The sequence below is a fragment of the Onychomys torridus genome, chromosome 2 (genome assembly GCF_903995425.1).
Source record: "Onychomys torridus chromosome 2, mOncTor1.1, whole genome shotgun sequence".
NCBI classification, from domain to species: domain Eukaryota; kingdom Metazoa; phylum Chordata; class Mammalia; order Rodentia; family Cricetidae; genus Onychomys; species Onychomys torridus.
The window spans coordinates 65,447,295-65,461,257 of NC_050444.1; the positions used below are offsets into that span (position 1 = coordinate 65,447,295).

The 13,963-nt window shown below is 39.2% G+C and overlaps 1 protein-coding gene across 2 annotated transcripts in view; it reads left to right on the forward strand.

Moving 5' to 3' along the window:
* The first annotated feature begins 660 nt into the window (after positions 1-660).
* Zcchc7 (zinc finger CCHC-type containing 7) overlaps positions 661-13,963 on the forward strand; it is a 185,821-nt gene continuing 172,518 nt past the window's right edge. The window contains exons 1-2 of one of the 2 annotated variants that reach the window (XM_036179296.1): positions 661-774; positions 6,365-6,989. In XM_036179296.1, coding sequence (XP_036035189.1) covers positions 6,389-6,989 — 601 coding nt within the window. In that variant the 5' untranslated portion in view covers positions 661-774; positions 6,365-6,388. The remainder of the gene's footprint in view (positions 775-6,364; positions 6,990-13,963) is intronic. The other variant, XM_036179295.1, reaches the window with a different exon arrangement.

A 13,963-nucleotide genomic window follows, 5' to 3' on the forward strand; every position in this document is an offset into this window, starting at 1 on the left:
TATCCATAAAGAACAGCATTGACTGCACTTTGCAGAAGTGCAGCCCTTCAAGGTTCATAAAGGGTTAAGAAGGCGGACGCACCATAGTGTGCACTTCACAACCTAAGGGTGGAAAAGCCCCGAGGTCACCTGTCACACTAGCGGGTAGTGGGATGGGGAACGACAAAAAACGAAAGCCAGACACCCTCAAAAAGGCGTTTTCCCACGCTGGCGTTCCCAGGATGCCTCTCTGAAGCCACCTACCAGGCCTGAATTTTCTAACCCAGCCCGCAACCCGAAGAGGTTCCAGATCCGCTCTGCGCCACGTGCTACTGCCAGGGCGTCACCCAGAGAGAAAAGAGGTGGGCCCCGTCGATCCGCCCAAGGTATCGTGGGAATTGTAGTTTTTTCCCCCTGCCCTGAGAAAGTGAGTTCACACTTTTGCCCTGAAAGTATCTTCTCTTTTGCTTAATTCAATAAGATAAAATACGTACCATAATTTTTTTCATCCGAGATATTTTTCGAAAGAAAGCACGAGGAAAAAGGAACAGAACCCAACTTAAAGTCTCTAGGCGGAGAAAACAAAGGGTTAATAGTTGCTACGCATGCGCTCGGAGGACTCGCGGGTTGGGCGGAAGGACAGCTCCCAAGAGCTGTGTTTTCCCCGGAAGTGCCTCCTCATCTCTGGAGTCCGCGCGGACGCGGCTTCCTTACCTCATTTGTCCTCGCCCCTCCCCGTTCCTCTACGTGTTTCGGTTCCTGGTTGGTGCTTCCTGGTCGCAGCCGCGGCAGTGAGTATGTGTGTGACGGACCCCGAGCGGTCCGCGACCGGGGACCCCTGCCCCCCCCCTCCGCCTGGCCCGCGGGGCTGTGGAACTAATGTGTGCCCCTGTCTGGCCGTCGTCTCCCCGTCCTTCGTGGCGCAGCGCTGGGCAGCTAATGGCCTCTCGGCTCCGCGCTGCCCCACGCGGCTCCCCGAGCTGACGACACCCGGGCTTGGGAAAGGCTGGGCGGCGATGGCCTCGACGGGCACTTCTTTTCTGTCTGCTCTGGCCCGCCGCTTCCCGTGGTCCCCCCGTCCTGGGGAAGCGGGCCAGTCCGTAAGCGTGGAGGCCCCTTTCGCCGAGGGGGAGCCTGGCGCTGAAGCGTGCGTCCAGTCCGGGGCCACTTTAAGCTTGTGCTGTCATGTAGCCACTGCGGGAGTGGATCACAGAGCATCCGGGAACTGTGCTCCATCCCCTCTATAAAACCAGTAGACCCAGAGTGACTTTCCTAAGAGAACCTTTCCCCCCTTCACACCCTAACAGCAGACAGTTGTAGTCAACTTTAGGCAAGAGCTACCTTTACAGTGGGAAAAGCGTGGTGGGGAGTTGGCAGGCCTGAGTTCTAGCCGGCACCGATTAGCTGCTGACGCTCAAAATGCCTTTAGGCCAGAGTTTACCGGGATTTCAGGGTTGAATGAAGGAAAACTTCAGAGCCTTTTGAGCTCATTTTCTCTGAGCCTGTTTTCCCCACGTATAAAACTGTCCTTAAAATGTAATGACTAGGTTCCTAGCTCTTGACTTCGTTTTGAACATTTGAACCGTGTATATTTAAGACTGTTATGTTTTGGGGACAGTTTAGTATTGTCATTCAAGGCAATCAGAGGGTTGGGAATGAACTGAGGAAAAACTGGAAGTGAAAATTGTATGATAGCTACAGGGTTAGCAGTGCATGGGAAAAGAACAGCAGCTAATAAGGAAAGGCATTGTTTCCAGATAGGATCCCAAGAGTAGCTGGAAGTTAACCTAAGTCAATTTAGCACACTTTTTTCCTACGGAGACTTTGATGTTCTTTGATGTGAAGGATTTGGATTCTTTCCCTCATTTGATTGGAAGTGGAAGTAGCATTTGAAAAACGGGCCGAAATTTTATTTCTTGTAGTTGATTTTGTTCCTATTGTCATTGCCAGTAACACACTAAGAGTCTTGTAAGTCATAAACCTAAGCTGAGAATAAACTATGTATTAATCAGTTTATCCACTGATAACTGGATTTAAAAATCCAGCTGTGGAGCAGGTACCAAGCTTCTGGTAGAGCACAGGCTTAGCATACCCATGACCCTGGATACAATCCCCAGCACCACAAAGTGAATAAAACCAAATTCTGGATTTAAATCTACCTGGGATGACCCATGGCATTCAGAAGAAAGCAAAGCTGGAAATGCTTTGGGAGGAAATTAAGAGCAAACTGTCCAGAATGACCAATAAATAAACTTCTAAGGAGAAATATTGGCTTTAACGTCTTAGTAAATTCTGCAAACTTAACCTTTGTCTAACTTAGAGAAATCCAGTGACTGAATCTACCCCCCTGTTTATTACAGTGAGTAGTTGGATGTCATTTCTTTAGATACGCTTCATTCCCACTTTTGATATCTTAGATTTTAAAATATGATCAGTCTTCTGTAGTCAGTGTTTTGATAAAGACTTTTGTTTATTTATTTTTGGGGGATGGGGTGCAGAGGGGTTGAGACAGGCTCTCGAGTAGCCCAAGCTGACTTGGAATTTACTAAGTAGCCAAGACCAGCCTTGAACTCCCGATCTTTCCACCTCGTCTCCCAAATGCTGGGATTGCTTTGCTGTCCCTGTGCACCACCGCACAGGGCTTTGATAACTATTTCGAGTGCCAGTTTAGGAGGTTCTTAGATAGTAAATTTGTAAGTTTAAATGTCTACTTCTCCTAATTAAAAATGCTTTGTTTCACATTTTATTCCTGTGGGAAGTAAATGGATGTGTCAGATAAATTTAGGTATTAAAACCAGTACACATATAGCAATATTTATTTGAATTTATTATTTTAAAATTTGTATTTTAAAAATCTTAGTGATGTTTGGCTTAGAATTAGGAACATGTGAATCATTCTAGCTGTGTTCTTAACTAACTGTCTAACCTTGGGTAGGTCTCATTATGTCCTAGGATCTATTTCTTCATAAGAATATAAAGGGGACTATGTGAAATAATCCAACAGGGACCTTCTAGATTTAAATGTTTGTCATAAACATGTCATGGTACCTAGTTAAGTATGCTTTAGGAATCATAGTGACCAAAAGCTAAGAAAGCTTTTGAGTCAAGGTATGTGTGTGTACATATGCATATATACATTGCACTCATCTCTGAGTATTTTTAAAAAATTAAGTGGGTTGATTATAATTAAAGTTGTAACAAACCAAAACAGCACAAGGCAAACCTTCACCCTGGCATATATGAGCTACATAAATAGAAGAGAGCATGTATGCCAGAACACAATTTTCAAGTACAGAAGGTACAAAATCCTCTTAACAGCCATAGGGGCTAAATTGTTAAATTCATTTTTCTACGTTTCGTGGGAAGAGATAAGTCCGTTTTTATTATGGCTCTGTAGTTTATTTTTGGCGTACGTTCACAGGTGTGCCTATGGCTCCATTCTTAATCCTTTTCCTTTGGGATGGCTCCAAGAGTACTACAAATTTGTAACTCTGTAATTTAGCTCTTTAATTTTTTTCTGTGCTGCCCTGGAATTAGGTTTTATCTTAAGTCCACACTGGATCCTCAGGATGGATCCACTGAGGATTTTGAAGGAAGCATAATTCCTTTGACTTCTTTTAGAATTAATTTACCTATTAAATAAAAAGGGAAAGAATTCATCTTTCATTTGAATTCCTCTGAGGCTAACATTTCAATATAAACCGATAAATGGCATAAGCATTATTATTCAGACAGCCACATTCAACTTGTGTGACAATAACAGCATAGCAATCTGAAAGACAGTACAAGGAGTGAACAGTATACTGTATCCTTTAGAAAAAAAAGTATTAATTCCGTTTTGTTCTCTTTTGGCTTTTCCAAATAGGGTCTCACAGCTCAAACTGACCTTCAACTTTGCTTTGTAGCTGAGAATGACCTTGAATTCTGTATCCTGTTGCTTTCATAAGTGCTGGAATTACAACAAAAGGAGTCCTTTATTTCTGGAAAATAACACCCAAACTAGCTTGAGTGTAGTGCATTTTTGCCTCTTAGATTCTTGGGGTCTGCTGGTTCTCTTAGCAAAGAAGACATAACACTTTGATGTTCTGGCAGAGATTCAAATCTATAAAAACAACCGCTCTCTTAATTGCATCTTTGAAGCTAAAGGTGGAAGGAAGAATAAGCTGGCAGTGTTACTTTCTTTTAGGGTGCTCCTGGTTCTTAGACAAGTGTGGTTGACTTTCCCCAGAGCTGTTATTTTGATCAGCATTCCATTGGTAATTGAAACATCTACTGTGTAGATGTTTTCCCCCCAGGCAGAGTTTCTCTGTGTAACAGTCCTGGCTGTCCTAGAACTTACAATGTAGACCATGTGGCCTCAAACTCAGAGATCTGCCTGCCTCTGCCTCCGAAGTGGTGGGATTAAAGGCGTGCGCCACCACCATCCATTTTACTGTGTAGATTGTTGGTGAATGCTTTGGAGTAATTAAAGACAACTGAGAAATTATCCTGTCATAATTTCTATGTTCTTGGTATGTGTTAGACTTTTTTTGAGCCTAAAGAACAAGGGCTTAATGATAGAATTCATGTTTTTAAACATTTATAAACATCTCCAAATACTAGCTGCTCTGCTTGGCCATTGTGATCTATTGTTTAACAAAGTGTACAAGGTCCCGTCCTCCTGGGATTTGTGATTTGTACTTTTAGGACATTTACATTGAATAAATACTTAGAAAGGTGAATGTTTTATAAAGTTCTATGGGAGCCTCTTCAATAAGCACTTAATTCCTTATGGTGGGAAGTACTGTTAAAGCTGAGGTGGAAGATGCACAGGATTTTATATATACACGGCAGAAAATGTTTTTAGACATTTATTCCCAAAGCTATTTTTTTTTTTTGTCTCAATTTTAGGTATTTAGAAAATTTGTGTTTCAAATGCATTTTTACAACCAATACAGGAATATATTATCAAAGTTTTTTTTTGTTTTGTTTTGTTTTTTGTTTTTGTTTCTTCGAGACAGGGTTTCTCTGTGTAGCTTTGCGCCTTTTTCCTGGAACTCACTTGGTAGCACAGGCTGGCCTTGAACTCACAGAGATCTGCGTGGCTCTGCCTCCCGAGTGCTGGGATTACAGGCGTGCGCCACCACCGCCCGGCTTATCAAAGTTTTTTTATGCATTCTTCTGGCTAAAGATGTAAAGTCCATAGGATTGATATTATTATTAGTAATAATAGTACTTTCAATATTGGGGATCAAACCCAGGGTTATTTCACATACTAAGCTTGCAATTTACTGCTGAGCTACACTCCCATTTGATTCTTATTTGAGAATAAATACACTCATAGTAAATGTGAAAAGGGCTTCGTGTTGTGAATTTTAGTAAGACTTGTAGTAGTACTCGTGAGAAGGTGTACCTGAAAAGAAGTGACACTGAGTGAAAGGGGAGGGAGTGAAGGCCAGTGACTCCTCTGTTACCGACATGCCTGGTGTTCTCTTTACAGCATGATAAATAAACTTCTCTTTTTTCTTTAAAAAAAAGTCCCAAGGTAGCATAAGTCTTTAATCTCAGCACTCAGGAGACAGAGGCAGGCGGATCTCTTGAGTTTGAGGCCAGCCTGGTCTACAGAGTGAGTTCCAGGACAGCCAAGGCTACACAGAGAAACCCTGTCTCAAAAAAAAAAAAAAAGAAAAAGTTAATAGAGCTAGGCAACTTGGCACACTTTAATTTCAGCACTCAGATGGTTGAGGTAGAAGGATCACTTTAAGTTCAAGGTTAGCCTTGTTTCTGTATAACAAGACACTTTTTTAAAAAAAAAAAAAAGAAAGAAAAGAAAAAGAGAAGAATAAAAAAGTTATTCCAAGGTGAATGGAATAGGGAGAGATGCTTTTTAGGAGTCTTAACATTTTAGAGAACAAATGTTCACTGTTGAGCTGTGGATCTCAAACTTTTCTTTTCCAGTATGCCTTTAGGATATTTGCATTGATGTAGATCAGTTTGTTGATAGTAATTCTTATTTGAAAGGTCTGAGTATCATTCAAGTACAGTGAGGTTCTTAACCTGTGAATTGTGACTCCTTTGGGGGTAGAAAGACCCTTTTACAAGGGTCACATCAGATATCCTGCATATCAGATATTTACAATCATGAAAGAGCAACAAAGTAATGGAATGCTTGAGGGTTGTCACAACATGAGGGGTGCAGCATTAGGAAGGTTGACAACCACTGTTCTAGAGGATGACAACAAGATTTGTAAATTTATAAATTCATGGAAAAGAGGTATTCTTAGGGAAAAAAATTTTTGATGGGAAAAGGTGGTGGTCTTCAAAGTCAGCTCTGGGGTGATAGGTACTAACTAAATAATATCTTAGCTTCTAAAATACATTCTGGTATGATTTTTTTCTCTTACAGCATTAAAGCGACTGACTTTCCATAATGTTTGGTGGCTATGAGACTGTAGAAGCATATGAAGATGATCTGTATCGTGAAGATTCATCTAGTGAACTGAGTGTTGATAGTGAGGTGGAATTTCAGCTCTACAGCCAAGTTCATTATGCCCAGAATGTCCATAATGCCAACAAGGAAGAAGGGTGTGAGGAAAAGAACTGTGAGAATTCTGAAACAGCTAGTGTCCAAACAAACCAGAAGAACTTAATCGTTCTTTCAGATAGTGAAGTCATCCAGCTGTCAGATACGTCAGAGGTCATCACATTATCTGATGAAGATAGTATTTATAGATGTAAAAGAAAAAATATTAAAGTCCAAGCACAAGAAAAGAGCCAAACTCCTGCTTCTCCTCATTCTAATAAATTGGCTAAGAAACGCAAGAGGGATAATGAGAAGCCTGAACCTGAAGAGAGATCAAGTGTGATCCGAGAGGTCATGATTATAGAGGTCAGTTCAAACGAGGAGGAAGAAAGTACCATTTCAGAGAATGAAAATGTGGAAAGCTGGATGCTACTGGGATGTGAGGAAGATGATAAAGACCATGACATCCTTCTCAACCTTGTGGGATGTGAAAACCCTGGTGCTGAAGGTTAGTATTGTATTGGCTGTTTTGAAAAGTTACTACCATCTTTCTTAAAGGAAGACTGCTCTTCCTAGCTGTAGACCAATAGGGTCTGATCCATTTCATTTCTCACTTCTTGGTCTTGTTTCTCATGATACTCTCTTACCAGAGGCTACTCTAGTGGTGCTTTGTCTGAACATGATAAAGAATATATTAGAGTATCAAGGAAACTACTTCAACTGTAAACACATTCATAGCATTTCTTCACGTTTGGCTTGAGTCATTCTGGACTGAAATCTTAGTTCTTTTCTCTGTTGAAATAGGTGAGTACTCCATCTGTTTGGCTTTGTGCTCTTACTTGGCCAGCTCTGTCGGAATTGCCTCTTATGTGGTTTGCTTATCCAGGAGTTAGCCAGATAATAAGCTCCTAGAATGCCTAGTACTGGGATTAGTATTTCAGGAACTCCAGATCCAGTAAGACAGGAGGTAGGACAGTTGATTGATTGTAGAAGAAAATGCAAATTTCAAGCACTACATTCTTGAAGGTGAAAGTTTGGTGTTAAGTTTTGCTCCCTCTGTCACATATAGTTATCTGGTATCAGTGGGTATAAGTTCCCTTCATTTCCCTCCCTTTGTGTCTATGGCAAGTCTCTTAGAGTCGATTCCTAAATGATCTTCTTTTAATCTGCCCTGCATATTAGTATTCTTGAGACGTCTGTGACTCAGGGTACTTGGCTGGTGTTTCAAGACCTTTACTTCTTCCCTACTGTTTTCTGAAAAGATGATGACATTTAATATAGATCATGCTTGGATCCCCAAGAAGCGGCAAACTTTTTTTCCTTTTTTAAGGAATCAGGTAGGCAACATATAGGCTTCCAGGCTATAAAATTTCTTAACTGTTCAACCTTCTGTTGGAAAGTTGATTTTGTATAGTACTAAAAGAAATAGGGCTGAGGATATAGCTCATTTGTCAGAGTGCACGTCTAACATGTCAGGGCTTGGGTTTGGTCTCCAATACCATATAAACCAGCTGTGGTGATGTACACCTGTAGTTCCAGTATTGGGGAGTGGAAGCAGGAAGGCCAGGAGTACAAGGTCAGCCATGGCAATATAGCCAGTTTGAAGCCAGCCTCAAATATATGATGTGGGCATGGCTGATTCCATAGGATCTTACTTAGAAGACAGGTGGCCAGTAGTTTGATGAGCCTCAGAATTTGACAGCAAGAATAATAAAAAGAAGGGGTAGTAGTTAAACAAAGAATCAAGGGAAGTTCTGTTTGAATAAGAGAGAAATAATGTTTTTTAGGCAGAAGGGAAGAAACTTTTAGAGACTAAACCTGTTTGCTAGATCAGGGAGGTAAGATGAGATTGGCTGTTATGTTATTCAAAGTTAACTGCTAAATCTTCTATTATTTATAGAGGTAGAGAAGAAAGATACACACTCATGGATTGAAGAAGGAGGGACAGTATAAGCTTGTATATGATTTTCCTGGGAAAGTCCAAGTGAATTGGGAAGAGAAATGGAAACAGTGAGTGCTGTGGGGATACTCTCTAGTAGTAGGTCTTGATATTTGGAATATGTCATCCCTTTCAAGCAGTTGATAGATCCCACTAGGACTATATATTTTTAGTATCTGGTAATTGAGAAAATATGTATTAGTAAAAAGCTGCTAATATTCTCTTACAAGACTTTGTGTTTCACTAATCACAACACTGTACATTGGTTAATACACATGGGAGGTAGTCTTTATATACTACTGTGTGACTCGGTACCCAAGCTGTAATTAATTGTGTAACACTCTAGGAGTTGGCGCTCAGAGACTGGAATTCATTAAGTTAACACATCAGTTAAGAATAAAAAGATTGCTTAGAAGCAGTGTTCAGTCAAAATTAAAATACGAACTTGCTGGGCAGTGGTGGTGCACGCCTTTAATCCCAGCACTCAGGAGGCAGAGGCAGGCAGATCTCTTGAGTTCGAGGCCAGCCTGGTCTACAGAGTGAGATCTAGGACAGGTACCAAAACTACACAGAGAAACCCTGTCTCGAAAAACTAAGCAACAATAACAACAACAACAACAACAACAACACTGTGTAAGTGCTAGGGCACGGAAAGGAAAGTTGTGCTAATAGAACTAACTGTAGAATCTGAGAACCCTAAGGAAAAAAGGAATAATTAAAATACAGATTGGCTTGGAAATGCACTTATTTTTTTGAGCTGAGGATTGAACCCAGGGCCTTGCGCTTGCTAGGCAAGCGCTCTAACCACTGAGCTAAATCCCCAACGAAATGCACTTATTTTAAACTAGAGAGACAAATTGTTTTATTTAAGAGACAAATATAATAAGCTGAGTAATTTTGTAGAAGTCTCAGCCATTGGAGTTAAGTCTCTGAAAATTCTAATAATAGATGTTGAAAATTTGTGTTTTATAAACAAATAGACCTAGTGAATTTAAACTAGTATATAAGAGTAGAAGACTATATGAATGAATATATTTTGTATTTTCCCTCTAGATATCACAGAGGATTCATAGTTGCCATAGATTTTTAGCAATCTTAATACACATTTTTTTCTTTAATTAAGAACTTAGTATATTTTTGTCCAAAGGAAGGCTTTTATAAAGTGTTCTCTTCGGCATGTTCCAGTTACCAGCATCACTGTTCATAAACTTTGGGGCTGCTGTTAAAATTAGGGACACGTAACACAAGTTTTGTGATGTTGTGATACCTGATCTGAGAACCGAGAGGGCCGCTGAATGACTGTGAGGCAGGAAACATGCAACACAGATAAGCTGGACAAAGGGATGATTCTTACAAGCCAGTAGAGCAGGATTCTGTAAGATATGGCCACGTTGTTAAGAATGGCATATAGTTTGAAATTGAATTATTCTTGTAATTTTCCATTTCATATTTTTTTAGATTGTAGATGACCATGGCTCACTATGGAGACCAAACTATGGACATAGGAAGACTACTGTGTTAGAAAAGCATGTCTGCTATTGGGAGAAAGATGTACGAAAAGAAATAAGCATGTTTTCATTGGTGTAGTGAATGTCAAGTATTGTTTGCATAAGACAACTAAATAATAGAAACAATAAGTGCTTCAAGGTTATTTTCTTAGAAAAAAGACATTTAACTGTAGGAATAATGGTTAATTCTTCCTTGTAGGTTTTTCTAATGGATAGAATGTTGTAATGGATTCCAGTGTCCTGTAAACCAGCTTTAACAATGATTCATAATTGCCATAGATCTTAGAACTTCAAACTGATCTTTTCTTACCAATAACTCCATTATATAAAGCATAAATCTGCTTCTGCCATTATTTTGAAGCAGAACATAGATGTCATTTCATTCATATATACAGTATATTTCACTCTGTAAGACTTTCTGAAAGGTAAAAATTATTTTAAAAAAATAATCATTATCACACCCAAACAACATGCCAATAAATGTTTATTGTCAAATACTCAGGCAGATTTCAGACTATCTCTGAAGTTTTTTTTTTCCTTAGAGTTAATTTTAATCATATCTGATACATATGTTGCAATTTGTTGCTGATTTAAGTGTCTTTTAATTTATAGGTTACCCTTTATCTTCTCTGCTTTCTCTTTTAGTTCTTTGTAATGTAGTTACACTAATTAGATTGCTTTCCCTCTAGAATTTATCTGTTTTGTTTTATTTACTATATCTTATTGTCTTTCCTATTTCCTGTGACTTGTTGTCCCTCTACTTACCGTATTACATTGATACATAGGTTCATCTGTTTCATTTTGCTTTTGATATGTTTATTTTATATGTTATAAAAGTGTGTTTTTTAGGTTATAATAAAATTACATTATTTCTCCCCTCCCTTTCCTTTCCTCAAACCCTCCCATGTTACCTACCACTTGCTCTCTTTCAAATTCATGCCTTCTTTTTCCTTAATTGCTGTTATATATGTGTATGTGTATATTGGTATATATAATACATATATATAAATACAGCCTGCTTAGTCCATATAATGTTACTTGTACGTATGATTTCAGGGTGACACTGCACAACCAAGTGGTGTGTTCTTCCCTGTAGAAGACTGTTTCTCCCAGTCTTAGCATTCCTTAGTTGCCTGGAGATCTTTGTTAAGGTTGAGTCCTCATCTTTACCCCCCCCCCCCCACATACACATACACACTTAATCATGTCTGTTGTTTTCCTTGTTTAGGCAGTCTTGTTGGTGAGATTTGATGAGTGAGTGTAGCTTCTGACATTTCTAGGAGACACAATCTCACAGTAAATTCCCTAATCCTCTGGCTCTTATACTCTTTCTGCCTCCCTTTCCAAAGATCCGGAAAGCTCTAGGTGCAGGAGTTAATGTTGTAGATGTATCCATTGGGACTGGGTTCCATAACTCTGCATTTTCATTGTTGTGGTTTTCTGTAATGGTCTCTGTCTGTTGCAGAGACATTTCCTTGATGAGGAGTAAGAACTACATTTATTTGTTGGTATAAGGATAAATATTTAAAGTGTAGCTAGGGATTGTGCTGGTTAAGATTAACTTTTTAAAATTTAACTTTGTCTTATAATTTTATAAATATTTCTTAGTTTCCAAATTAAAAACCTATTCAGATAAGCCTATCTTTTAAGTCTCCATTCTGTTCCTGCTCTTGCCCTTATGGGTACAGGTTAAGAAAAAAAAATGCTTTGTGCTTATGTTAAAATAAAAACAATAATTAGGACACACAAGACACTCTACTACCTTTTTTCTTTAAAAGTATATACTAGAACTGAGTTTCTATCGCCATGCAAAGATGTTTCTCATCTATAGGACTATAAACTATTTTTGTATCTCTTGTGCTGATAATTAGACACACAGTGTTTTCTGAGTATAGGTAAAGAATAACTTCAAATAGTCAATGAATATTAGTAAACTTGTTACACTATTAAAATGAATTTTAAACAATGAATAATAGTGTAATTACAGCTGAAGAAGCATGCTTTAGTCCCATTCTTGATGTAAATTCCTCTTTCTCATTTCATAATTTTGAAGGCCACTGATTTAACAAAAATTAAATAGGTTCAGGATTTAGAAAACGCCCTTTGAAGAATGAAGAACATGGCATTAAGTTTGAAACCATATTAGTTTCTGGTTTGTGACTGTGATGGTCTAGAAGTTCTTTGTTAATTCTTAGCATGTCCAGTTTGGCTCATGTAGTGGATACAGAAGGAAGTCCTGAGTGAGCTTAAGTGTATTTCTGTCTTTGCTTTTAGTGTTTTTCCTTTTCATAGTTATTTGAAGTTGAAATGAAGTCATGGCTCAGTTAATGTGAAACTGTGGATTTTGAAACTGAGGTCCATTTATGACTTTGGAGACATAGGGCAATACACATTTTGACTATTTCTGTGTCAGATTTCACTTCCCCTCCAAACTGTCCTCGTAAGGTTAGGTGTAATTTCAGAAGGTGAACTCATGCAGAGCCCTTGCTGAGTTCCTAGGACTTTCTAGGCTCTCAACCAAGGCTTGTAACTGAAAAGAGTTGCGTAGAATGGGTACCTATTTAAATTTCAGTTTTTCTTTTGCCTTTTTATATATTCCTTGATCATTTCATACATGTGTCCAATGTACCTCAGTCATGTCCACCACCAGCCTCACTGCTGCTTAGCTCCTGAGCGTTCCTCTCCCACCTTCATATCCTCCTTGGTTTAGTTTTCCAGACACTTCAATTATTTGATTTGATTTGGGCCTTTACGTACACACTTTTCTTCTTGGATTAGTCTCTGCCTTGCCTAACTGATATCTTCACCCTCCAGCTGTCAGTTTAAAGTTTACTCAATGAAGTAATGGTTATAGTTTCTCATTACTAGATGTCAGAGTCTACAGTTGACTACTTATGACTTAAAAAACAAACAAACAAAAAAACCCAAAAAACAACAAAAAAAAAGTTTTCTTTTGTTTTTGTTTATTTTGTTTTTTGTTTTTTGTCTCTAGTATGGTACTTTCTTTTCTTTAAATACATTTTATTTAATTTGGTGGCATTTTATAATCTATTAGCTTATGAGGCAGTCTTCAATCTTAAAACAAAACAGAACAAAACAAACAAACAAACAAACCCCCAAAACTACTCTGCAAGCCATATATTAAGGTATTGGGATTCAAGAGCTGTCATGTAGTCCCTGCTTTTAGAAGCCTTAAAATGCTTGATAATATAGAAAACTCACTGATGTTGTATTAAAATACATTTCTACAAGTACAAGAGATGTCTCAGCACCACACATAATCATGCTAGATGAATATAATATACTTTATTCAGAAGCTTCCCAGGTGCTGTGGAGATGGCTTGGTAGTTCAGAGCACTTGTTGCTCTTGCCCAAGTTGTGTCCTCAGAATTTCCATGTCGGTTTACAGCCATCTGTAGCTCAAGTTCCAGGGAATTCAAAGCCCTCACCTGACTTCTGTGGGCACCAGGCATGCATATGATGCACGCATGCGCGTGAATACACACACACACACACACACACACACACACACACACACACACACACAGGCAAAATACTCATACATATAAACTAAATCCAAAAAAGTTTAAAAAATGAAAAAGTCCTTGAAGTACTTTGGAGGGTGGTAAACCGCCGTGTGAGTGCTGGGAAATGAACTTGAGTCCTTCTGGGCACTTGCAGTGCAAGCATGAGGATATAATTTTGTTCCCCAGCACCTGAGTAAAGGCCTGGTATGATTGTGTGTACTTGTAATTCCAGCACTGGGGAGGCAAAGACAGGCAGAACCCTGGGGCTTGCTGGCTAGACAGCTTACCATAATTGACAAGCACCAGATCCCTACAAGAGACCTTGTCTCAGAAAAACAGGACAGACAATTCCTAAAGAACAACACCTAAGGTTGATCTGGCCTTCATGCATGTGCACACATACACTTACATATCACTCATGTGCACCTGCACATTCACACTCAGGGAGGGGAGGGGGAGTGGTGTGTGCAAATAAACAAGCTTGCTAGCTGGTGTGGGTGTGGCTCAT